The sequence below is a fragment of the Hylobates moloch genome, unplaced genomic scaffold, assembly GCF_009828535.3.
Source record: "Hylobates moloch isolate HMO894 unplaced genomic scaffold, HMol_V3 SCAFFOLD_5, whole genome shotgun sequence".
Classification (NCBI taxonomy): Eukaryota; Metazoa; Chordata; class Mammalia; order Primates; family Hylobatidae; genus Hylobates; species Hylobates moloch.
In genome coordinates this window covers 47,548,133-47,574,714 of record NW_026652280.1, presented here as the reverse complement: position 1 = coordinate 47,574,714, position 26,582 = coordinate 47,548,133, and the positions used below count along the sequence as shown (strand labels likewise).

Below are 26,582 nucleotides of genomic sequence, written 5' to 3'. Positions count from 1 at the left end.
GTGGGGGTTTTTTTGTTGTTTTTATTTTGCAGAATGGACTTTGAATAGAGATTTCACCTTTTGTTATTGTGGAAGAGGAGAGGGATTGCAGAGGATAGGGTTCTTAATGGTTTTTGTTTTACTTATAGAATGTGCTGACATAGAATTTTGAATTCCACTTTGACACATAGGGAGGCAAGGAGAAAGTTTTGTTTTTAACATTTTCTTCAGAAATAACTATTCACTGGTACTGCTGGCATTGGTGAAGCCTGAGGGGGTGCCTGAACTTTGCTCCATTTTACAGGTTTGTATGGAACATAGCACTCTGACCAGGATTTGTAATGTTGACTAAAAACTTCTCATTATATCAGATACAAACTTCAAATTTCAAATCAAGACTTTTTATTATGACAGTAACTAGTTAATTGATAGACGGCAAAGTGAAGTAGAAAATTCATTAGCCCCAAAGCAAAAGTCCTGGGTTCTATGACAGGCTTTGTGGAACCTCGAACAAATCTCCTAACTTTAGTTCCCTGCAAAATAAGGGTGTTGCATTGAGCCTCATCCTCTAGTTTCTGAAATACTATTGACTCTGAATATTTCCAATTATTTTTCTTTATTGTAGGATTTTAATATAATTGAGGAAGCTCTTATCTGAAGAGTCTTAGACCGGTCACTTCTTGAATATGTGAATCACTCGAACACCACATAATTTTATTAAAACGAAGGGAAAAGGGACCACTGAATTGCACCATTTAAGATGCTGCTTGAACAAATTGGAGGGAAGTTGTCAATGCTTGATGGGCAAAAATGTACAACACAGTTATATGTTTGTCCATGTTTATTGTTATAGTGCATTTAAAAACTGCTTTAATTTTGATGGTTTAAATCCGTTTTACATCCTTGAGATTCTTACACATCTAATAATGAAAAAAATTGTCTACATCAGTCATTATTATATAGAAAAGACACATGGTAGGCAAGTAGGTGGAGGGTCTCGGTTTGCAAATTAGATAACACTCTGTGTATAATGCTACATATTAATAACTACCATCATGGTTAGGCACGATAACTAATCTTTGTTCTATGTAAAAAAACAGAGAGTGAAACAAAGTGCAGACATTCAAAGAAACAAGAAATCTGCTCCAGTGCTCTTGTTCTAATCTCTAATAGATTAACGTTAATAATCTTGTATGGGAGTTGGAAAGGAAAATTTTGGAAGTCAAGAAAGTCCATTTAGGCTGGACACGGTAGCTCATGCTTGTAATCCCAGCACTTTGGGAGGCTGAAGCGGGTGGATCACGAGGTCAGGAGTTCGAGACCAGCCTGGCCAATACTGGTCTTTGTGAAACTCCGTCTCTACTAAAAATACAAAAATTAGCTGGACGTGGTGGCAGGCACCTGTAATCCCAGCTACTTGGGAGGCTGAGGCAGAAAAATCACTTGAACCCAGGAGGCAGAGGTTACAGTGAGCTGAGATCACGCCAGTACACTCCAGCCTGGGCGACAGAGCTAAAAAAAAAAAAAAAAAAATCCATTTAACCAAATTGGCTTACATAATACTGTAACAAAACAAATTTTGTGTTAGGAAAGTATACTTAATTCTTTGACTTTTTATAACTGCATACATAAGAATTCAATATTTTTCAAATATTTATAGCTTATTTAGAAATATTTCTATAATATAGGCAATTTCTTAAAAACCATCAGATGATACTTAGAGTAGAAGTATTCACATCCAAACTTTTTAGTAGAAAACCCTAAGGGCTTTGATTTCTTTTTTGATTGTAACATTTTAAAAATTATGAAATAAAAGTACTGAAAACCAGACAAAAAATTTATAGCTGAATGCTGTATTATAAGGAAATACTCTTTTAGGACTCAGCCAGTCACCCCACGTGTCCTTTTTGTGTCCTGTCACAATTACAGTCCCACAAAAGTAACTGCTAGACTGATTTAAATAGTAATCACTTTGTTGCATTTGATTACTGCTGCAACACCTAAATGCATATATCTATATTTTAATGTTATCAATTTAAAATTGTTATTAAATGTATATTTTATTTTACATCTCTTTTTTAATCTAGAAGTTCCTCCTTCTTTCCAGTTCCTTAAAATTTACCTGGTGAAGAACCTGATCCTAGGACCTATAGAGTTTCCCATACTTTGTATTTTGCTGATTGCACACTCATGGCATGGTTCAGCACATTCCTCTGTCCTCTAGATATTAGCACATGGTGCAGGTTCAGGCACATTGAATTTGAGAAGACTTAGGTTCAGTCCTTTGGCAAGACTGTAAATCACGGCGTCTGTCTTTCTCCCTTCCTCCCTCCCTCCCTCCCTCCCTCCCTTCCTTCCTTCCTCTTTCTCTCTCTCTCTCTTTTTCTTTCTCTGTTTCTCAGAGTTGCACTCTGTTGCCCAGGCTGGAGTGCAGTGGCACGATCTCGACTCACTGCAACTTTCATCTCCTGGGTTCAAGCAATTCTTCTGTGTCAGCCTCCCAAGTAGCTGGGACTACAGGTGCATGCCACCATACCTGGCTAATTTTTGTATTTTTAGTAGAGAGGGGGTTTCACCATAATGGTCAGGCTGGTCTTGAACTCCTGACCTCAAGTGATCCACCAGCCTTGGCCTCCCAAAGTGCTGGGATTACAGGCATGAGCCACACTGTGCCCAGTTAATTTTTGTATTTTTAGTAGAGACGGGGTTTCACCATAATAGCCAGGCTGGTCTCAAACTACTTACCTTGTGATCCGCCCACCTCAGCCTTCCAAAGTGTTGGGATTACAGGCGTGAGCCACTGTGCCTGGCCCACAGGGTTTTTATCTAACCTTTCTGTTACAACTATACCTCTCTTCTTCTATACTGAAAGTCCTGGTTTTCAGGAACACAGGGCACGATAGAATTAGAACATTCCACAATTACTCATTTCTTTTATTTATCTTACACTTGCAGCTGTCTCAGAATAACAATAGAAATACAACCACAACTAATATGGCAATTGAAACAATTAAAAAGTTTTCATTTGCTTTTCTCATTCTTTCCCAATTTTTTTTTTTTTTTTTGAGATGGAGTCTCATGCTCTTGTTGCCCAGGCTGGAGTGCAATGGCGCGATCTCGGCTCACTGCAACCTCTGCCTCCTGGGTTCAAGCAATTCTCCTGCCTCAGCTTCCCGAGTAGCTGGGATTATAGGCATGCGCCACCACACCCTGCTAATTTTGTATTTTTAGTAGTCAGGATTTCTCCATGTTGGTCAGGCTGGCCTCAAACTCTCGACCTCAGGTGATCTGCCCACCTCGGCCTCCCAAAGTGCTGGGGTTACAGGTGTGAGCTACTGCACCTGACACCCCAATTTTTAAAATAGTTATGTCAACATTTTCAGAACATACTGGTGTAGCATTCTGTACTTTCTTCCTTTTATCCCCCATTTATTCTTAGTTCTTCAACTATATATTTAACACTTGCCCCCAGTTTTTTTTGTTTTGTTTTGTTTTGAGGCGGAATCTTGCTCTGTTGCCCAGGCTGGAGTGCAGTGGTGTGATCTTGGCTCACTGCAACCTCCGCCTCCCGGGTTCAAGTGATTCTCCTGCCTCAGCCTCTCGAGTAGCTAGGATTACAGGTGGGCACCACCACACCCAGCTAATTGTTGTATTTTTAGTAGAGATGGGTTTTGCCATGTTGGCCAGGCTGGTTTTGAACTCCCGACCTCAAGTAATCCACCCGTGTTGGCCTCCTAAAGTACTGGGATTACAGGCATGTGCCACCGTGCCAGGCAATTGCCCCCAGTTTTTATTTGATGGCTCTGACTGTTTCTCATATCTGACTCTTTAATTATGAATCCAGGGCATAGATTAGTATCTCCATCTTGAAAGGAAGCAAAGAAGCCATGAAAATCAGTGGTATCAACTCCTGAGAATAAAATGTTACTTGACTAGAGTTAGCTTTTTAATTGTAATCATTTATAAACTTCTTTATTCCTTACATATGAGCATAGTCATAACCATGGTGCCCAAAATTTTCTATAAGTTATTGTAACTCCTTAAAGGTCTTGCTACAGTTCTTCTATCCAGTACAAATAATTGGGAAAATGTAAAGCTGAATGAAATCTAGTGAGCCTCATATCCTCCCTTTTAGATACTGGTTTTAAGTTTGCTTTTCACAGCTGCTAAAAAGTAACAACTGATTTTTAGTTGCACAACCTCTCTTTCTTCAATTTAGATGGATCATACAATAAAGCAAAACCTGGCTAGTTACAGTGGCTCACACCTATAATCCCAGCGCTTTGGGAGGCTGAGGTGGAGGGTCACATGAGCCCAGGAGTTCAAGACCAACCTAGGCAATATAGTGAGACTCCTTCTCTTTAAAAAAAAAAAAAAAAAAAAAAAAAAAAGCTGGACATGGGCATGATACACACCTTTAGTTTCAGCTACCAAGGAGGCTGAGGTTGGAGGATCACTTGAGCCCAGGAGGTCAACACTGCAGTGAGCTATCATCATGCTACTGCACCCCAGCCTGGGCAACAGCAAGACCCTGTCTCCAAAAATATAAATAAATATAAATAAAAATAAAGCAAAATCTGTTGGGAAATGAGAAAAAGGAGAGGAATTTTTCAGGAAGAATCATAAAAAGAAAAATGATCATCAGACTGAAAGTCCAGAGCCTGAGAAATGAAAACATATTTTTAAGCATTGGTGTTGACCATGCAGACAAACTTTTGTTAATTCAGAGCAATACAAAAGGCACCTTTGAATCTGTAAAGCTTGAAAAAAAGTTAAAAATTGTATTTCGGATAAAGCTTTAAGTCATCTGTCACTATTAACCTCAATGCAGCAATTCTGACTCCTGTGCCTGGATTCCTCTTATGATAATTTTGCCACCTACAGGACAGATTAGGTGCTGGTCGCCTGATTATTTTGTGTTCTGAATTATTTTGAGTTCTAAAATGGTAAAGTTCAAATACTCATTGTTTTACTGTGCCTTTAGCCTTTTATAAAAAGGTATTATAAAAAGGTATTTATAATTCGTTGATAAAAACCAATATTTGAAGCTGTTGATTACCAACAAAAAAGTTTCACTCTCTTTATAGTGCCTCAAGATACAACTTTTTCAAGGCCTTATTAGAGAAAAACTGATTCACATGTTATTCTTCTAAAGCTAAATTATTAAAATGTAGGTTGAAAGATTGGATTGATTGTGAATCTACACTAAAGATACGGTTCCTTGCCGGGCGCGGTGGCTCACGCTTGTAATCCCAGCACTTTGGAGGCCGAGGCGGGCGGATCACGAGGTCAGGAGATCGAGACCACAGTGAAACCCCGTCTCTACTAAAAATACAAAAAAAAATTAGCCGGGCATGGTGGCGGGCGCCTGTAGTCCCAGCTACTCAGAGAGGCTGAGGCAGGAGAATGGCGTGAACCTGGGAGGCGGAGCTTGCAGTGAGCCGAGACTGCGCCACTGCACTCCAGCCTGGGCGACAGAGCAAGACTCCATCTCAAAAAAAAAAAAAAAAAAAAAGATACGGTTCCAGACAGACCTGCTTAGAGACCTCCAGGCAGACCTCCTTACTGTCTTCAGTGATGTTTCATTTCATTACTGTTACTGGGTGCCAAGTGTCTTTCATTTGGAAGTGAACTTACTCCAGTTATTCAATGTTTATCATATCATAATTTGTATTTTTCAAACATTGAAGGTATTTTAAAAAGTCACTATGAGATTCATTCTTTTATTATTCAACTACAAAAAAATTAGTGTAATGATCAGAATTTAAAATGTACAATTCTTTTTCTTCTGTAAGTATGTATTGCTATGATAAATAAAAAATGGCAGGACCATTGTTTTTATTAAAATATCTACTGTGTCTATTCTTAAACATTAATCGTGGTTACTTTTCTACTCAAACTTAATAATGCTTTTTAAATTTTCATCATTGAGCAACATCTATCACAAAGGTGTACATTCATTTAGGCCAGTGGTTCTCAACTGGGGGTAATTTTGTCTCCCAGCAGATATTGGCAATGTCTAGGCACATTTTGGGTGTCTAGACAGGGCTCGGGTGTGCTAGTGGCCTGAGATCTAGAAACAGGTCAGGGATGCTGTTCAGCATTCTACAGTGCACAAGACAGCCCCTTGCAACAAAGAATTATCCTGTCCAAAATGGCAATAGTGCCAAGGCTTAGAAACTCTGATTTGGCCAACATAATACTGAGCACTATGGAATTATTATTCGTTCTGCTAGCAAGAGGCTTCACTGAAATTTAAAAGGTAAGATGCAGATAGATTCTTCCCCCTGCTAAATCCATACTAAGTTTTGAATGGCTGTAGCTGTCATGCATACCCATATGTCATGAACATATTAATTTTTTTATTTTTTGTAAGAACATGTACAGGACAGAACACAAGTGTTACTGACGAAACCTCTGATGCCTCTCTGTTTGCTGAGTGACGTTCTAGATGATTGAGGGAACCCAGATCAGTTGAGAAGATTTACCTTCATCATTTAGATTATCTTTATTGAAATAAGACAAAATATTACAGAGGGACACTCATGTCTGAGATCCTTGAAGCCAATAGTTATGCTTTTGTATTATTACTAGAAAATCATGTGGTATTTTAATCCTAAAGATTTCAGCGAAGACAGTGCATGGATCTTAAGGCTAATCATTGCCACCAAAATAGCAATGTAAGAAGCCCATGGCCGGGCGCGGTGGCTCAAGCCTGTAATCCCAGCACTTTGGGAGGCCAAGGCGGGCGGATCACAAGGTCAGGAGATCGAGACCATCCTGGCTAACATGGTGAAACCCCATCTCTACTAAAAATACAAAAAAAATTAGCCGGGCGTGATGGCGGGCGCCTGTAGTCCCAGCTACGCGGGAGGCTGAGGCAGGAGAATGGCGTGAACCCAGCCGAGATCGTGCCACTGCACTCCAGCCTGGGCGACAGAGCAAGACTCCGTCTCAAGCCCAATGAAGGAGAATCACAGGGAGTGGTATTAATCTAGGTGAACTGGATTATGGTACAATTACAAGCCCAAATCCCAGTGCTCACCCAAAATCTACTGTGGTTCCTGGCTCTTCTCCAGGGAAGCTGTTCTCCAGCTTCAGAATTCCAGGGTACTTTCATCTCATGGCATTTGTATATCACTGTGTGTTCCTATATCACCCCTCGCAACAGGCTGCTGAGTTGGCTACACAGGTAATTTCTGTTCATTATTTGCCAATGCAAGTCACATGGCCATATGTGATGTCAAGGCATTGAGGAAATCCAGTCTTCTCGTGTAGAAGAGAACTGGATACTGAGGCATAATAGTAATAACAACCATGAAAGTACAAGCCAGGCAGAGTTGACAAAGAAGACAGGAAGCACACAGGGTAAAGACATTAAAAATATGTGTGGAAAGGAGGGGTGAAAAGTCAAAATGAGACTAGCTTTCTAAAACATGAAGTCATGTTCATTTTTGCCATGGTAGTATTTTCTTTTTCTTTTTATTTTTTTGAGATGGAGTCTTGCTCTGTTACCCAGGCTGGAGTGCCGTGGCACGATCTCAGCTCACTGCAACCTCCACCTCCCAGGTTCAAGCAATTCTCCACTTCCCAGGTTCAAGCAATTCTCCTGTCTCAGCTTCCTGAGTAGCTGGGACTACAGGCATGCACCACCATGCCCGGTTAATTTTTGTATTTTTAGTAGAGACGGAGTTTCACCATATTGGTCAGGCTGGTCTCGAACTCCTGACCTCAGATAATCCGCCCGCCTCGGCTTCCCAAAGTGCTCGGATTACAGGCGTGAGCCACCACGCCTGGCCCTGCCATGGTAATATTTTCGTTAATTTTACTTAAAGTTTGGGATTATTTTACCAAATGAAAGACCTGTCAGTTTCTCAGACATAAGATAGTGATTTCTTTTTTTGAATCGTTCTTTCTGATTAACAAAAATGCCAAATATGTTCTCTGTCCTTTACAACAGTATTTTCTCAGTATACTCCTTGTGTGCCGCCATCAGAACCACTTGGGATACTTGTTATAATTGCACTTTCCTGGGCCCTCTCCAGATGTACAGAATCTCTGAAATTATCATGGATTCATCAGGAAGTCATTGATAATGTATTCTAATCTGCCCATTTCTCACCACCTCCATTTTTACAATTCTACTCCATCCATCAGCGTCTCTTGCCTGGATCCCTAGAGCTATCTAATTGGACTCCGTGCCTACATTTAAGAAATTGTCCATTTCTCAGCCAGTCATGGTGGCTCACGCCTGTAATCCCTGCATTTTGGGAGGCCGAGGTGGCTGAATCATCTGAGGTCAGGAGTTCGAGACCAACCTGGCCAACATGATGAAACCCCGTCTCTACTAAAAATACAAAAAATTGGCCAGGCACAGTGGCTCACGCCTGTAATCCCAGCACTTTGGGAGGCCAAGATGGGTGGATCACCTGAGGTCAGGAGTTCAAGACCAGCCTGACCAACATGGAGAAATCCCAACTCTACTAAAAATACAAAATTAGCTGGGCTTAGTGGTGCATGCCTGTAATCCTAGCTACTCAGGAGGCTGAGGCAAGAAAATTGCTTGAACCTGGGAGGCGGAGGTTGCAGTGAGCTAAATCGTGCCACTGCACTCTAGCCTGGGCAACAAGAGCTAAACTCCGTCTCAAAAAAAAAAAAAAAAAAAAGGCCATTTCTCATACAGCAGTCGGAGAGATCTTTAAAAGCATCAATCTGATTGTGCCATGCCACCTTTTCACTGCTTAAAATGCCCCCAGGGCCTCCATTGTTTTCTTTGTTGTTGTTGTTTGTGTGTGTGTGTCCACGAGTCCTTTTATTTGTAAATATATATTACATCTCCAGAAAAGAATCCCAGGATTTTCCCTCCTGTGTGTTTTCGTCTTGCTTCTTCATGGTCCATGATGCCAGCTGAGGTTGTCAGTACAATGAAACCAAACTGGTGGGATGGGAGCAGATTATTCTGCCATTTTTCTAGATCTTTGAGTTGCACATCAAATCTGGGGCTAATCACTCCACACTTGTTTAGCCTGCCTGTGGGGTTCACAATTTTCCCAGCTCTGATCATCAATGATTTCAGACTCGTCAATGTAACTATGCTTCATTATCACAGTTAGAAACCAGATGATGACTTTGGAGCATGGCCCAATAAGAACCTGGTGTTTGCCTCTCTTTTTGGCACTGTTGACATTTATGCGCACCATTGTGGTGATGTGGAAAGATGGTGGAAAAAGGTTTTGTTTTGTTGTTGAAACAGGGTCTCACTCTGTCTTCCAGGATGAGTGCAGTGGTATAATTACAGCTCACTGCAACCTCGACCTTTTGGGCTCGAGCTATCCTCCTACCTCACCCTCCCTAATAGCTGGGATCACAGACATGCACTACCATGCTGGGCTAATTTTTAAAATTTTTGTAGAAATGGAGGTCTCACTATGTTGCCCAGGTTGGTCTCTAACTCTTGGACTCCAGCCATTCTCTTGCTTTGGCTTCTCAAAGTGTTGAGATTACAGGGGTGAGCCAACACGCCTGGCCTCCATTATTATGAGAATAAATTCTAAAGGCCTTGCCATGCCCTTCAAAGCCCTTCATAACCTGGTACCTGCCCACCTCTCCAATTTCATCTCGCTCCACTCTCTCCCTTGATCCTTATACTTCAGCCACACTGTTAGGTTTATTAAACAGACCAAACTTACAGTGGGTCCTGCATCTTGGCACTTCCTATTCCTTCTGTTTGAAAAGCTCTTCCCTAGGAGTTTGACATGACTGCCTTTTAAATCATTCAACTCTCAGCTCAAATGTTATCTTCTCATAAAGGAATTACCTTGTAATTCCAGCCAAAGTCACTCCACCAAATCTGTCTATTGTTTTATTGTAATGTCTCCATAACTGTACTAGAATGAGAAGTTATCTTATGCATTTATTTTCATTTTTATTGGTTATTTCCTCTCCCTAGAATATAAATTTTTGATTGCAAGTATTCACCACTAAATTCTCCAAAATCTAAAACAATGGCACATGTCAGGTACTTAGTAAATATTTCAGCTATCTAATCTATCATGAGCTCTACTGATGATATATACACATATACATCAGCAGTGTGTGATGATAACACACATATAAAACATGCAGCATGAAGTAGGAGGATTGCTTGAGCCCAGGACTTCAGGAGTGAGGCTATAGTGCACTATGACAGTGCCTGTGAATAGCCACTGCACTCCAACCTGGGCGACATAGCAACACCTCCCCCCATTTTTTTTTTTTTTTGAGACATGTAATCCCAGCACTTAAGACAGAGTCTTGCTCTGTCACCCAGCCTAGAGTGCAGTGGCGTGATCTCAGCTCAATGCAACCTCTGCCTCCCGGGTTCGAGCAATTCTCCTGCCTCAGCTTCCTGAGTAGCTGGGATTACAGGCATGTACCACCATGCCCAGCTAATTTTTGTATTTTAGTGGAGACAGCGTTTCACCTTGTTGGCCAGCCTGGTCTCGAACTCCTGACCTCAAGTGATCCGCCCACCTCGGCCTCCCAAATTGCTAAGATTACAGGCGTGAGCCACCTCGCCGGGCCGTAAAACCCCATTTTTGAAAGAAGAAAAAAATCCTAATATTATCAGTAATCAAAGACATTAACTTGACCACTCTAATCATGTACCATTTTTCTCTCAGCATGATGTCTGGCATAGTGTAAACTCTAATAATTTTTTTTTTTTGAGACATGGTTTCACCCTTTCACCCAGGCTGGAGTGCAGTGGTGTGACATGGCTCACTGCAGCCTTGACCTCCCAAGTCCAATTGATCCTCCTACCTCAGCCTCCTGAGTAGCTGGGACTATAGGCACACACCATCACATCTAGCTAATTTTTAAAATTTTTTGTAGAGACAGGTCTCACTATGTTGCTTAAGTTGGCTGCAAACTCCTGGGCTCAAGTGACCCTCCCACCTCAGCCTCCCAAAGTGCTGAGATTACAGGCGTGAGCTACCAGGCCCAGTCTTCAATAAATATTTTTTGATTCGGTCTATTAGCAAAATTTCTCAATTAATAATCCCCCATGAAAGGATGATACAGTGAAACTGGCATATTGTGCTGGTGATAGTGGTATAACTTACACATTTCAAAGCAAGTTGGTAGTGATATCTTACCTCTTGGCCCAGTAATTCTACATCTGGAAATATTTCCTGGCACTCTAATCCAAAATAGAATCTATATGCAGGATGAAATTTATTGCAACACCATTCATAATGACAAAAAAAAGGAGTGGGATGTAATAAAGTCTAATAACGGTTAAATAGTGGCACTTTTTGATTGTCACTGTCATTAGGTGAATATCCTTCCTGTAGGATATACCTTAAAAATAATAATAACAATAATAATAATAATAAACATCAGTGAATACATCATTCATAGCTGGGCATGGTGGCATGTGCCTGTAGTAGTCCCAGCTACTTGGGAGGCTGAGGCATGAGGACTGTATAAGCCCAGGAGTTCAAGGCTGCAATGAGCTATAATCATGCCATTGCACTCCAGCCTGAGCAACAGAGTGAGACTAAATCTCTAAAAAAAAAAAAAAAGAAAAAAAATACATCATTCAGTTTACAGTCAAGTCAGCTTGGGAAGAAATGTGTATCTTTAACTTCCTATATTTAAACTTCGCTTTAGTTAGTTTTAATTTAATTCTCATATGCTTTAGTTTTAATTCTCATAGAGCAATCCTTTTCACTATTTCTAAGGTTTTAGGAAATATTTTCTTATTGCCCTAGTCCTTCCATCCCCAACACATCATGTTGTTTTATGCCTCTGATTTTGCACACTTTTTCCTCAGCCTGAAATAAATTTCATTATTTTTCTGAAAAGACTTCCTTGACCCACCCAAGTAGAGTCGGTCACACCATCCTTTATATCACCAGTATCCCTTGACCATACATCTATTGCTACGGTTATCACATTATATTTCTTTGTTTATATATCTGAGATCCATGAGATGGGGAGTTCCTTGAGGGCAAAGGTTGGGATTTATCTTTGTAATCACAGGGCTTTACTAGAAATTCAATTCATGTGTCAATCTGTTCAGGCTACAGTAAAAAAATATCAGACTGGGTGACTTCAGTAACAGATTTTTGGACACCCGACTTCTCACTTCATCCTTACATGGTGGGGAGGGAGAGAAAGAGTGAGAGAAGATCTCTGGAGTCTCTTATAAGGGGATTAATCTCCTCTGAGGGTTCCACTCTCCTGACCTCATCTAATCCTAATTACCATCCAAATGCCCCATCTCCAAATACTATTAAATGGTGGGTTAGAGCTTCAACATATGAATTTTGGAAGACACAAACATTCAGTCCGCAACAACATGTTCATTGACTGGATGAATGAATGGCTAAAAAATGGATGAGAATATTCATGTTAGCTTTTCAGTGTATTTTCTTAGCAATAAAGCCTACATGGGGAGCAAAATTATAATGAAGAAAGCAGCCCTATGTCTAAATTTGTGCATTATTGTTTCTGGAACTTAGCACAGTGTCATGCATCTGTGTAGGCACTCCATAAACATCTGATAAATAAATTAGTGAATAAATTATAGTTTGATATGCTTACACAAGATGTTCTTAATGAATAATGTCTTCAAGCCAGATGCATTCCTTCTCTTTAGAGATATGCCCATCAAGTGAACCAAACTACCAGACAACTTCTCTCCTGGACAGAGTTCTAAAGTAAAGACTTAGTCCAGTGATATAGCTCTTATAGGAGAAGCAGTATTATTTTGTGTTCATTTTAAAGCTATAGTGCTAATTCTGAAGGACAACTGTATATATTATAGTTGCTGAGTTTAATTGGCTCTAGATGTTGCAGTGTAGTAATCTGCTACAGAGTCAACCTAGGTAACCAAATAAAATGGACTAACCTAGGTAATCAGGTAAAATGAAGAAAATGTTTAGCTCTTATATCCACTATGTTTTTGTTTTTGTTTTGTTTTGAGTTGGAGTCCCGCTCTGTCGCCCAGGCTGGAGTGCAGTGGTGCAATCTCGGCTCACTACAACCTCTGCCTCCTGGGATCAAGCGATTCTCCTGCCTCTGACTCCCCGGTAGCTGGGATTACAGGCACGCGCCACCACGCCCAGCTAATTTTTGTATTTTTAGTAGAGACAGGGTTTCACCATGTTGGCCAGGCTGGTCTCAAACTCCTGACCTCAAGTGATCTGCCCACCTCGGCCTCTCAAAATGATAGGATTACAAGCGTGAGCCACCACGCCCGGCCTATCCACTATGTTTTTATATACCTCTAAGGGTATTTCACTTTGTGCCTTTGAAACACTCTTAATAATGTATGCAAGAAGGTCAAAGTCTTGTAACAAAATCATACTGTCCTTTGACAGTATTTCAAGGATGTGTCCTCCAGAAATTTTGGCCTTGAGGCATGCTGGTTTTAAAGCTACCTTAAAGAGAGAAACAGTGACTTTCTAATTTAAAAAACTTAATAAAGTGATCAAACTCTTAGAATGGTAGTTGAAAGTAGAAAAGGGGAGTTGTTGTTCATAGGTATGGAGTTTCAGTTCTGCAAGATAAAAAGTTTTAGAGATCTGTTGCGTAACAAGGTGACTATAGATAACACTACTGTCTTATACACTTAAAAAAGGTCATGAAACCTCGTCTCTACTAAAAATACAAAAAATTAGCTGGGTGTGGTGCCGGACGCCTGTAGTCCCAGCTACTCGGGAGAATGGCGTGAACCCGGGAGGCGGAGCTTGCAGTGAGCCAAGATGGCGTCACGGCACTCCAGCCTGGGGGACTGTGCGAGGCTCCGTCTCAAAAAGGAAAAAAAAAAAAGGGTCGGAATGGGGCGGGCGCGGTGGCTCACGCCTGTAATCCGAGCATTTTGGGTGGCTGAGGCAGGAGGATCACGAGGTCAGGAGTTCGAGACCAGCCTGACCAACATGGTGAAACCCCGTCTCTACTAAAAATACAATCATTAACCGGGTGTGGTGGTGCAGGCCTGTAAGCCTGTAATCCCAGCTACTCAGGAGGCTGAGGCAGGAGAATCGCTTGCACCTGGGAGGCAGAGGTTGCAGTGAGCCAAGATCTCGCCACTGGACGTCATCCTAGGCGACAGAGTGAGACTCCGTCTGAAAAAAAAAAAAAAAGGTCAGAATGGTAAATTTCATGTTTTGTGTTTTTTAAACACAAAGGAAAAAAACAAAAAATTTTAAGCAAATACCATGGTGTATATATAGTTCTATGACACCCAGTTTAGGAAATTATAATTGTCAGTGAAATTTAGGAAAGAAGAAATGTCATCTTACTGGCAAAGCTCTTGGGGTTTCAAAAATAAAGTATTTAAATATAGAGACAACAACTTTACTCTCTGTTGCTATTTTTTTCACCCACTGGTCTCTCTCCAGACTTTGGATGAAGCTTAAAGCACAGAACATTGTTTGTTTCCCCCACCATTTGCAGTGATTGTACCATCTCTTTATATTTATTGAGGTACCAGTTATAGTATCACCCCCATTTTAACTTAATTACTTTTTAAAAGCCATACCTCCAAAAAGAGTCACATTCTAAGGTACTGGGGTTAGAACTTAAACATAGGAATTGGGGAGAGAAAAGGATACAATTCAGCCTATAAAATCTATTATAATTTAAAATTTTTAATATTAAACTTTCTCTGTTCAAATTATTGTGTGGTTTCTCTCTCATGATTAGACCCAGACTGATAAATCAGATTGTGTTGATTTTTCCTGAGTACTTTCAATAAGGTACAACCAGAAATTTACATTCTTCCATGGAGATTTTTCTGGATGTGAGTAGAAAAAAGGAAGTTGGGAATTGAGAATGTGGAGTTCTGAATGAAGGAAGTAATCATTTGATGGACTGAGGTACAGAAGTCAAGTTCTTTGATTCACTTCCTTTTCTAGATGTAAGTTTGAAATGCTGAGTGGGAAAGTTTGAGATCCTGGCAACTGGAGTGGGAAGGAATGAATGGAATGGAGGGTTTGGGGAATCTTGGCTCCCTGAGCTACATTAGAGAACCTCGCACTGGCTTCCCTCCTGGCAAATCAAATAGGATGTCACTATCAGTACAAAATACATTGGACTGGTATTCAGTACATTACACTGGCTTCCCTCCTAGGAAATCTAATAGGAAATCAAAACCTCACACTGGCTTCTCTCCTGGCAAATCAAATAAGATGTCACTACCTGTACAAAATACATTGGACTGGTATATACACACACACACACACACACACACACATATACATGCACACACATCATATATATTATATTTGTATTTATATTATATATCTGTTTAAATATAAGTAGAGAGTTTATTTGGGCCAAGTTTGAGATCTGCAACATGGGAGCATAGATTCAGGATGCTGTGAATTCAGATCACCAGGCAATATTTTAGGGAATAGAGAAGACCTCTCTGCCAGCCCAGGTAGTCTTCTTCACCCTGTCCTGATATAAAGTTTGTCAAACAGAGTGTACTGGGATATACATTGCCCCCAGAGTTGCTGCTAAGGAACGGAAACTCTATGTGTGTAGGCCAACCTTGGCTCTTCAATTTAGCAGCCCTGCTGACCTGACATTTTTGGTGTTTGCTTTTAGGAATTTCCCCTAAATGAAACTGATGGACAGATGACTAAGTTTTTATTAGAATTACAGCACTGGAAAAACACTATTTGTATAACAGGACTGTGATTCATTGAAACCAATGTCCCAGTTCCTTGGATACCCTAAGGTCCTCAGGGCATTTGTGGACTCCAATACCTTTAACAAAAAGTGAATTGTGAGATATACCCATCCTCTCTCCCCAAACAGGGTAGTCTCCTCTAATGTCCTTTCAGATGCTCCCTTGACAATAGAAATGATCCCAGAAGGCAATATCAGAGAAGCTAGATTTGTTGGCAATAGAGCTCTCACTGTTGCAAAGTCAACCAAATGATGCCCATGAGAGGCTGTGGTTCTCTGCTTTGCTTTATTAATTCTGTCCAGCAACAGATGGTACATGTCCTGTGGTTTCTTTCCCTTTTTCCATGTGACATTGCTGCTGGAAGGGACTTTGGATTACCTCCTTTCGAGAAAATAATAAATGCCTATGTATTGAGCGGTAAGGCTGGAATTATTGAACTTCATGTATACAAAGAAGGGCTTATATGTGGGCTGGATGGTTCTTCTGTTTCCCTAAAATGTAGGCTTTGTTTGCTTTATAAACTGGTGTCAGGCTTTTGCCTCCAGTGTAATACTGGAACTAATCTTGTTATAGTTGCCTCTGTCCTGGCGAGGAAGCTGGGGCAGAACAATGCCCAGAGGATGTTAATAAATGTGGAGTAGGTCAGGTACGGTGGCTCATGCCTGTAATCCCAGCACTTTGGGAGGCTTAGGTAGGCAGATTGCTTGAGCTCAGGAGTTTGAAACCAGCCTGGGTAACATGGCGAAACCCCATCTCTACAAAAATTAGCTGAGTGTGGTGGTGTGTGCCTATAGTTCTCACTACTCAGGAGGCAGAGGCAGGAGGATTGACTGAGCCTGGGAGTTTGAAGCTGCAGTGAGCTATGATTGTGCCACTGTACTACAGCCTGGGAGCCACTGTACTACAGCAACAGAGCGAGACCCTGTCTCGGAAAAAAAAAATGTGGAGTAAGGGAAAAACAAAAAGGGAAAAAAGAGGAAGGAGGGAGAGAGAAAAGGTAAGAAAAAGAAAGGGAGAAAGGGAGAGAAGAGCAGGAGAGATGAGCGAGAGAGAAATGGAGAAAGATCTTTTAGCTTCAAATTTAAATGTTTCTCTCAAAGATTAAAAAACAACGACTGACTGCGCGTGGTGGCTCACGCCTGTAATCCCAGCACTTTGGGAGGCCGAGGCAGGTGGATCACCTGAGGTCAGGAGTTCGAGACCAGCCTAGCCGACTTGCTGAATCCCCATGCCTACGAAAATACAAAAATTAGCCAGGCTTGGTGGTGCATGCCTGTAATCCCAGCTACTTGGGAGGCTGAGGCAGGGGAATCGCTTGAACCCAGGAGACGGAGGTTGCAGTGAGCCGAGATCGTGCCACTGCATTCCTGCCTGTGGGATAGAGCAAGACTCTGTCTCCAAACAAACAAACAAACAAACAAAAAACAAAAAAATAAGAACAGCGTCAAAGAAAAGTTGAAATGTGAGTTGATTTGTTGAAATCTATTCATCATTACTGGTCTAATCTAGGGCTCTGCCTCCTAGGACAGCATAGTTTATTCAGTGAAGCGACTTCAGCTGCATTCCGAATATCTGTTTCATTGTTGGTTTGCTCTCTTTCTACTGACTGATTTGTGTGTTTGGGCAAGGGAGAAGGTGGCTGCCCCACAGCTCCTGTGTTAACATGCCTTCCAAATTAAGGGATTTAATAGAGACTGACTAGAATATCAGAATCTCAGTTCCACAGTCTTGGGAGAGAGAGTGTGGCTATCACAGGCTGGGATTATATTCACCTCTATTCTAATCAACTGTAACACAGAGGCCAGATTCCACAGGACAAACAGGGTCACTGGGGCTACTCATACGAACATTGTTAAAAATGGAAGCTGTATAATAATACATAAAATATGGATGATATGAAATTAGATGTCATGAAAATTCATGTTCATAATGACATTTATGAAGAAGTTGAAATGTAACTGTCTCAAACTGGGGTGAATTCAAAAAGGATAAACTCCTTCATTTTCTGTAGTTAATTTAATCTCACTTTTGAACTTCCATTTCAGCTACTTTGCAGAGGTGTGAGGAGAGAATTTAAGCTTACAATGAAAAGTAACCCAGTTCCTTGTCTTTGGGAAGGAAGAACCATTTTGTGGCATTTCTTTCTCACTTGCCTCTCCTCTCCTTCTGAACTGTTGATTCAGCTAGGAAACTGGGACAGGGGCCAATCAGGAAAGCGGAGCTTGCAAGGGTGGTTCAGTAGAGGATGATTAATATGGGAAACTAATTACAAAGACATTAAAAGAGCAGAAAGGCCAAGTGTGACAGTGAAGCAAATACACAAGGCATTGAGAAAAGGAAGGGCCTGTCCAGCAGGAAGCAGGACCAAAGGAAGTGCAGCCTCACAGAAGCCAAAACCACAGAAGAAATGAAACCACTGCCAGAAGCAGAGAGAGAGAGAGAAAAAGAGAGCGAGCTGGGCGAGGTGGCTCACACCTGTAATCCCAGCACTTTAGGAGGCCGAGGCGGGAGGATCACCTGAGGTCTGGAGTTTGAGACCAGCCTGACCAACATGGTGAAACCCCATTTCTACTAAAAATACAAAAAATTAGCCATGTGTGGTGGCGGGCGCCTGTAATCTCAGCTACTTGGGAGGCTGAGGCAGGAGAATCGCTTGAACCTGGGGGTGGAGGTTGCAGTGAGCCGAGACTGCACCATTGTACTCCAGGTTGGGCAACAAGAGTGAAACTCCTTCTCAAAAAAAAGAGAGAAATAACTTGGTTTCGTCCTTCCTTCCTTCCTGATCTCTCATTGGTGCCTTGTATTGGCTGAATATAGCCAGAAGTCAGCTGGCAAGGGAAACTGCTCGAACAACAAGAGCAGAACAGAGAAAGAGATGCAGAAAGGCAAATGCCTAGGTCAGATACTTCCAGCTACAGATAACCAAAGAACCCACTGAGAATGGCTCAAACTAGAAGGTGTTTAATTAATCTTGATTAACAGATAGGAGGCAGGGCAGTTTCAGGGTTGACTAGAGTAATTGAATAACTCAAATATTAATACATCAAGAACCTATATATTCTTTCCATCTTTCAGCTTTACCACCTTCAGCACATTGGCTTATCTTTTCATGGCTGGCTCTTTGCACAGTTTCATCCTGCTTACAGTTCCATGTAGCACATATAGACACAGAAACATCTAGATGGGGGAGTAGATTTGTCTTTTTTTTTTTTTAAGAGACAAGCTCTTGCTATGTTGCCTAGGTAGGACTCCTGGGCTCAAGCAATCCTCCTGCCTCAGCCTCTCGAATAGCTGGGACTATAGGTGCACACCACTGCACCTAGATATTTGTGGTTTTTTTGGTTACTTTTTTTTTTTGAGACAGGTTGTCTGTTGCTCAGGCTGGAGTGCAGTGGAGTGATCATGGCTCACTGCAGCCTTGACCTCCCAGGCTCAACCAATCCTCCTAACTCAGTCTCCTGAATAGCTGGAATTACATGTGTGAGCCACCACACCATGCTAATTTCTAATTTTTTTTTTTTTAGGTGGAGTTTTGCTCTTGTTGCCCAGGCTGGAGTGCAATGGCATGATCTTGGCTCATCGCAACCTCTGTCTCCGGGGTTCAAGCGATTCTCCTGCCTCAGCCTGCTAAGTAGCTGGGATTACAGGCTCCCGCCACCACACCCAGCTACTTTTGTATTTTTAGTAGAGGCAGGGTTTCTCCATGTTGGTAAGGCTGGTCTCGAACTCCCAACCTCAGGTGATCTGCCTGCCTCGGCCTCCCAAAGTGTTGGGATTACAGGTATGAGCCACCATGCCTGGCCTCTAAAATTTTTTTGTAGAGACAGGGTCCCACTATGTTGTCCAGGCTGGTCTCAAATTCCTGACCTCAAGCTATCCTTGTACCTCAGCCTCCCAAAGTGCTGGAATTACAGGAATGAGCCACCATGCCTGGCCTTGTCTTTGATCATCAAAGAAAAGTACTTGCTGATGCCCCTCATAATAATTCCCTTCACAGCCTTTTGGTCATAATTGAGTCACATACATGCTCATGCTTAAACCACTGGTAAGAGGAAAGGGCCAATCCAGGGAAGGCATGGAAGCTCTGCACCTCTTCCCCCATACCTTACCCTATGCGTCTCGTCATCTGTATCTTTTGCAATATCCTTTATAATATACCAGTAATCGTGTTTCTCTGAGTTCTGTGTGCTGCTTCAGCTTCAAGTTGCAGTTCCCAGAGCCCACTCTTTGGGTTTCATTAATTTGCTGGAGCAATATCCTTTATAATACAGCAGTAATCGTGTTTCTCTGAGTTCTGTGCACTGCTCCAGCAAATTAATGAAACCCAAAGAGTGGGCTGTGGGAACCGTAACTTGAAGCTGATTGGTCAGAAGTTCTGGAGGCCCGGACTTGTAAGTGGTGTCTGGGGGTATGGAAGCCAGTCTTGGGAACTGGGCCCCCAACCTGTGGGATCTGACACTGTCTCTGGGTAGGTAGGAACTGAATTAGAGGACACCCACCCGCTGTCTGCTGCTTGGTGCGAGGGGAAAACCCCCCACATATTTGTTTACAGAAGTCTTCTTCTGTGTTGATGGTTGTGGTGCTGTGAGAGTAAAGGTAAAATATGATTAGAGTTTTCCCTACACAATTGGTTATTGTGGAGGTTAAAGAACTCCATCATGGATGTTAACATGCTAGGTTGACTTCTGATTAACCCCAGTTCCAGGAATGCCCCTAAGAGTTCTTCTTTATGATTCCTTGTGTAAAAAGAGCATGGTCTTAATTATAAATCCTGCCCTTAAGCAAATTATAGGCTGTAATGCACATAGTATTCTTGTCTTTCCCTCAGGGGTGAACTTTAATTTTCCTACACATTATGTATACCCTTTCCTTACGGTCTGCAGGATAACAGTACAAAGATCCACCTGTCTTGCTGCTGCCCAAGACCACACTTCCATCCATAAGTTCCCCAGTAAATCACCTGCTACCAGCAAACTGGATTTGTTTGCCTCTTCTTTGGATTTTTGGCTTCTTCTGCATTTGAGAGTTGCTTTGCATATATAGCCCTTTCATGGAACAGTTATGTATGTACATAGTCAAAAGTAACAATAAAAATATTTAGCAACTGGAACCAAATTGGCACTGGTCATTCAGGACAGACTACTGACCAATCAGGATGGACAAGGCTGAAAAAGACTAGGAAAATGGTACTGGGACAAACCAGCTGAGTGTCAACACTGCACATGGTACCAATTTACAAAGATACCAAAGGGTAGAGAGTGAAACATGAGCCTCTCTCCTGTTCCATCCTCCAGCTTCCCATTCACTTCTTCAAAGGCAATCACTTTTTACCAGCAAAACAGGATTTTGATGGTTTGTAGTAAGATAAAGCCAGGCCTTGTCAAGAAATCAGTATTCTAAATTATTTTATTTTTCTCTTTAGCGTATCAAGGTCCATCAAACTTGACTGGAGAGTTTTATTTATTTTTATTTTTTATTTTTTGAGACAGAGTCCTGCTCTGCCACCCAGGCTGGAGTGCAGTGGTGCCATCTCAGCTCACTGCAACTTCTGCCTCCTGGGTTCAAGCCACTCTTCTGCCTCAGCCTCTGGAGTAGCTGGGACTATAGGCATGCACACCATGCCCGGTTAATTTTTGTATTTTAGTAGAGACAGGTTTCGCCATGTCGTCCAGGCTGGTCACGAACTCCTGACCTCAAGTGATCCTCCCACCTTGGCCTCCCAGAGTGCTGGGATTAGGGCGTGATCCACCACACCCGGCCTTGACTGGAGAGTTTTAGAGCACCCAATCAGCAAGAAGTGGCAAGGGGAAAAATCCATTCCTTCTAATCCAAGGGACTGTAGGAGAAGAAACAAAGTAGGGGCTTCATTCTGGAGGGGGGAAGGTGGGTTAGATGGATTGGAGTGCATGCCCTAGAAGCACATGGCCTTACAGGCTGTTCAGAACCAAAGGGAGAACCACAAAGGATGTCATAGACAGTAGTTGTGTTGAGAGCCAGAGAGCCTGCTAAGGAGCCTGCTATGTTGAGGGTTAAGGAATTGGAAGATGATCGTGGCAGAGATTAGAAGGTTTTACAGTGTTGGTGAAGCTAGGACATATCTCAGGGCCTTGGCCCAGCTGAGAGACAGGTCCGAGCAATCTTCACCAGCAAGTTTCAGCAAGAGAACACCCAGGACACATTGCATCTCAAGGAGCAGTGAAAATTAGTCTTGCTAAAGAAAATCTGGCAAAAATGCAAAAGAGAACTTGCAGATTTCAGGACCCAGATTCCCCTATAGTGCCTTAAGTTCATGTCAGCTACCCATCATCCTCCCTTCCCTCCTCCCAAATGCCATTTTGAGGGAAGCCCACTGAGAGGGACTGACTGGTTTAACCTAAACCTGTTTAAATTATTGCAGCACAGTTTACCAAATTGGTCTAACATCTAGGGTTTTCCCTCCTACTGTCCAAATGCTGAGGACATTTTATTTACACAGCTGAATGCATTTTGAGTAAATTTATGACATTCTTATAAAAATATCAAGTAGCTTTTCACCTGAAATGTTGCCAAGACAGAAGATTGTGTCATTGATAGTTGCAACTTATTTTTTAAGCTTAACTTTCCAAGGGTGTCTATATTTTTCTTATATCCAAGTTTTTGGTGGATTTCCACATATTGCCAGCTATATGCTTATGTGTATACCGAATGACTTATTAGAATATATGAGGGAGTGATACAAATATGTTTGGATTAGACATAAGTAAAGCTGCTGTTACAGAGAAAGAATGAAGCAAATAAAATTAGGGTCACAAAATTAATGTTATGGTTAGATATTCCCAATTAATAATGCGAAACACTATTATACAGATAATACATCTTACTTCCTAAATGGTCAGAATGAATGAAATGAGTGGAATTATCAAAAAAGTAAAATGTAGGCCAGGCACAGTGGCTCATGCCTATAATTCCAGCACTCTGGGAGGCCAAGGTGGGCGGATCGCTTGAGGCCAGGAGTTCGAGACTAGCCTGGCCAACATGGCAAAACCCTGTCTCTACTAAAAATACAAAAATTAGTTTGGCATGGTAGTGCATGCCTGTAATCTCAGCTACTTGGGAGGCTGAGGCAGAAGAGTTGCTTCAACCTGGGAGGCGCAGGTTGCAGTGAGCTGAGATCATTCCACTGCACCCCAGCCTGGGTGACAGAGTGAGATTCTGTCTCAAAAGAAAAAAGAAAAAACAGTGAGTTTTCTTCTCTGGGCTGTTAAAAATTTGAACTCAAAGAACCATTTTATAAGTGAATGTGAAAAGCACCTGAACTACTGCTATTAGCTGCCCCTCTTGTCATGTGCTCTTCCTCCATCCAGGAAATCTGAAGCTAGTATTAGCTTTCTTGTCTTGCTTCCACTGCGCTTGCTGCTAAGGAGGAAAAGCAACAAAAAATACAAAATGTAGTTTGGTAGAGGGAATTAGCTATTCATTGGACAAATAATTATTATTCTAGGAATCATTGCTTTTGAGATGTACATTAAAACCTATTTCCTCCATAAAGTTTTCTGTTAAATCCATATATTTCTAATCATTCCATTTCCTGTCCTCATTATAGCCATCGTTTAATGCAAAATTTAATACTTTGGCAAATACCATTTTTTCCTCTCTCATTCTGATAGATATGTAATAATGTAAACAGGTTGAGAGGAAAGTTCATGACATCTGCATAACACCTAACAGTGCCAATGTCAACATAGACAATAAATGGCAGAATTGATTTAAATAGTCCCTTAAATGGCTTCTATTTATTCATTTAGACCATGGGGGAGGGTTTTAACAAAGGATGGTAATAAAACCTTTCTTTTCTCTGAAGCTAATTGTAGATGCTGTATAATGTTCCAGATTTTCCTTAGCTTCTTTCACGTCATTGTGATCCCATCTTATCGATTTATCCTTTTTTTCCTTTTTTTTGAGACAGAATCTCACTCTGTTGCCAGGGCTGGAGTGCAGCGGCGCGATCGCGGCTCACTGCAACCTCTGCCTCCTGGGTTCAAGCGATTCTTGTGCCTCAGCCTCCCGAGTACCTGGGATTACAGGCTCCCACCACCATGTCCGGTTAATTTTTTTATTTTTAGTAGAGATGGGATTTCATCATGTTGGCCAGGCTGGTCTTGAACTCCTGACCTCAAGTGATCCACCCGCCTTCGCCTCCCAAAGTGCTGGGATTACAGGTGTGAGCCACCGCGCCTGGCCTTTTTTCTTTTCTTTTTTTTTTTTTTTTGAGACGGAGTCTCACTCTGTTACCCAGGCTGGACCATCTTATAGATTATCAATTGTACAGATATATCTGGAATTTAAGGGCTCATCAAAAAACAAACAAAAACAAACAAAAAACAAGCAGGGCATAGTGGCTCACGCTTGTAATTCCAGCACTTTGGGAGGCCCAGGCGTGTGGATCACTTGAGGTCAGTTCAAGACCAGCCTGGCCAGCATGGTACCACACTGTCTCTAATAAAAATACAAAAATTAGCGGGTGTGGTAGCACACGCCTGTGGTCCCAGCTACACGGGAGGCTGAGGTGGGAGAATCGCTTGAAACCGAGAGGCAGAGGTTGCAGTGACCCGAGATCGCGCCACTGCACTCCGGCCTGGGAGACAGAGTGAGTACCTGTCTCAAAAATAAAAAAAATAAAAAAATAAAAAGAAAAAATAAAAAAAACCACTTAAATTAGTGAATAACCTTGGTGAAAATCCACGTCCATGCTTCTACGGCATTTCTCTTCAAAGCTAAAAAAAAAAAGAAAAAATAAAAAATCAACCCAAAGGTGTAGTAGAAGACTGCATCTGCGACCGTATTTAAGCATCAGTCATGCTGTTAAAGGAGAAAGTGGACATCCTCTCAAGGAAACTTTAATCCTGCCCCCAAAGGATTAAAATCCCGTAACAAATATTTATTTATAACACAGCTTGACAAGATCAAAACATTCTGGTAGGGCAAATAGTAAAGACTAAATCTTGAACATTGACGAATACTTCCTGAAAGGCCCAATGTACTTGACAGGAGAGATAACTGGGGTCCCTGGCCTAGCGAGGCGGGGCGGAGAGGCGCAGGTGTCACCGCGGGCGCCCAGCTGCTTACGTCACAACCCGCGGAAGGCGCCATGCGCCGGTTGCTATAGAGGCCGCGCTTCACACCCCCGTCCCGTCCCACCTCTCCTGGCTCCTCCGCCCAGAGCCCCGGCGCTCCCGCGTTCGGTGACGGCCGGGTAGGCTGTAGGCAGCGCAATGCCAAGACAGAGCTGCTGGCGGGGGCGGGCGAATCTCCCTTCACCATGAGCCTCGGGGCCGACCCCCTTTGGGGCCGATAAGCACAGCGCACGCCGCCCTCCATTTGCCCCGGGGCCTCGGCTGCGAAGATAGCGGCGGCCGGACAGGAAGCCCGAGGAAAGCGCTGGGCCGCGTCTCTACGAACACGTGAAGGAAAGCAGCTCCGTCCACGGCGCCGCTTTGGGGCTCCTAGGTGAGGGTCTCCCCGGCGGAAGCGTGGAGGGGCCGGGGCACCGGGAAGCGGGGCGGGGAGGAAGCCGCGGACACGGGCTGGGCACTCGGGGCTGGGGGTCGGGGTGAGTAGAGGCGGAAAAGCGGCGAAAAGGGAGGCCTTGGGCGAAGACGGGGGCTAAGGGCGGGGCGCCAGCCCACGCCTGGAGCCCGGTGGGGGCGTGGCCTAGGGCGTGAGGCCGCGGCCTGGGGCGGGGTGAGGGGCGACCGGGGCGGGCCCACGGCAAGCTGCGAGCCCAGCCTCCCGCCAAGCACTGTGCCCTATCCAGCCCCTGTGGGAGGAGCCGTGGGAGGGGTCGCCTCTTGCCCGGCGCGTGCGGCAGTAGCGTCTCTGCGTTCGGCCCCGCCCTACCCAGGGCCCCGCCCCCTTCCTGGCGCGCTCTGCATCCTGACGCGATCCCCCTCCCCCCTCCGGGTTCGTGTAGGGAGTCGGGCCCCGGGCCGCCACCGTCACCTCGGCCGCTGCCGCTGTCGCCATCGCCTTGTTCCCCCATTCCCCGCCATGGCCGAGGACCTCTCCGCGGCCACGTCCTACACCGAAGATGATTTCTACTGCCCCGTCTGTCAGGAGGTGCTCAAAACGCCCGTGCGGACCGCGGCCTGTCAGCACGTGTGAGTAGACGCCCCCTCCCCCGCGCGGAGCCTGTTTGTCGCTTAGGCCCGGCCTCCGGCCCGGGACCCCGGGCTGCCGCCTGGCGGGAACCAAGCCCGCCGCGGCCTGCCCGAGCGTTGCTGCCCCCTCGAGGTCCCGTTCCTCGCCCCTCAGAGCCCCCGGGCCGCCCTCCTCCTCAGCTTCGGGGCCCGCTCCCCGCGTCCGGCCCCCTCAGCCCGAGCTCCCGCTCTCCCTGGCTTTCGCGCCCCCGGGGCAGTGGCCAGGCCGTTCCCTGCGGCGTCTTCAGGCCCCGGAGGCCCCTGTCGTCTCCACCAGGCCCGGGAGGAATTGCAGGGAACTTGGAGCCTTTTTGTTTCTTAGCAACCCGGGTGAAGGCTGGGGTGTCGAGTGTCGAAAGCGGCCGGCGGTGCTCGCGCGGGCCCGCTCGCCCCGAGACCGGCCCGGCTTTCAAGTTTCCTCTTTCAGAACCTTGGTCCGTCCCCTCGGTCCAAGAGCTCTTCTGTAACTTCCCCTCAACCCTGCTTCACAGAACACCCTCGAGAGCGTTTTGTTTCGTTTCCAGTCCACTATGTGTTAGAGGGATCTAGAATGAGTTTTCTTCCCTGGTTTGTTAAAACTGACAGGATTTTCGGGCATTGAAATGAGCGTTTCCCTTTGTTTTACCTTTCTGCTTATTACTTGATTAATACAAGGGTGGAGAGGAGGAAGGAAGACTTCTGTTATGAGGAATGGGCCGAAATTGAGTTGCTACCCAGGGTGGGGGAGAACACAAAGGGGTTGG

The 26,582-nt window shown here is 43.5% G+C and overlaps 2 protein-coding genes across 4 annotated transcripts in view; both read left to right on the top strand.

Moving 5' to 3' along the window:
• Positions 1-880, top strand: part of RNF125 (ring finger protein 125) — a 50,113-nt gene extending 49,233 nt beyond the window's left edge. Inside the window, exon 6 of the mRNA XM_032152577.2 lies at positions 605-880. Coding sequence (XP_032008468.1) covers positions 605-637 — 33 coding nt within the window. The 3' untranslated portion in view covers positions 638-880. The remainder of the gene's footprint in view (positions 1-604) is intronic.
• A 24,121-nt stretch (positions 881-25,001) lies between these two features.
• Positions 25,002-26,582, top strand: part of RNF138 (ring finger protein 138) — a 39,503-nt gene continuing 37,922 nt past the window's right edge. For all 3 annotated transcript variants that reach the window (XM_032152576.2, XM_032152574.2, XM_032152572.2), the window contains exons 1-2: positions 25,002-25,150; positions 25,614-25,800. In XM_032152576.2, coding sequence (XP_032008467.1) covers positions 25,691-25,800 — 110 coding nt within the window. In that variant the 5' untranslated portion in view covers positions 25,002-25,150; positions 25,614-25,690. The remainder of the gene's footprint in view (positions 25,151-25,613; positions 25,801-26,582) is intronic.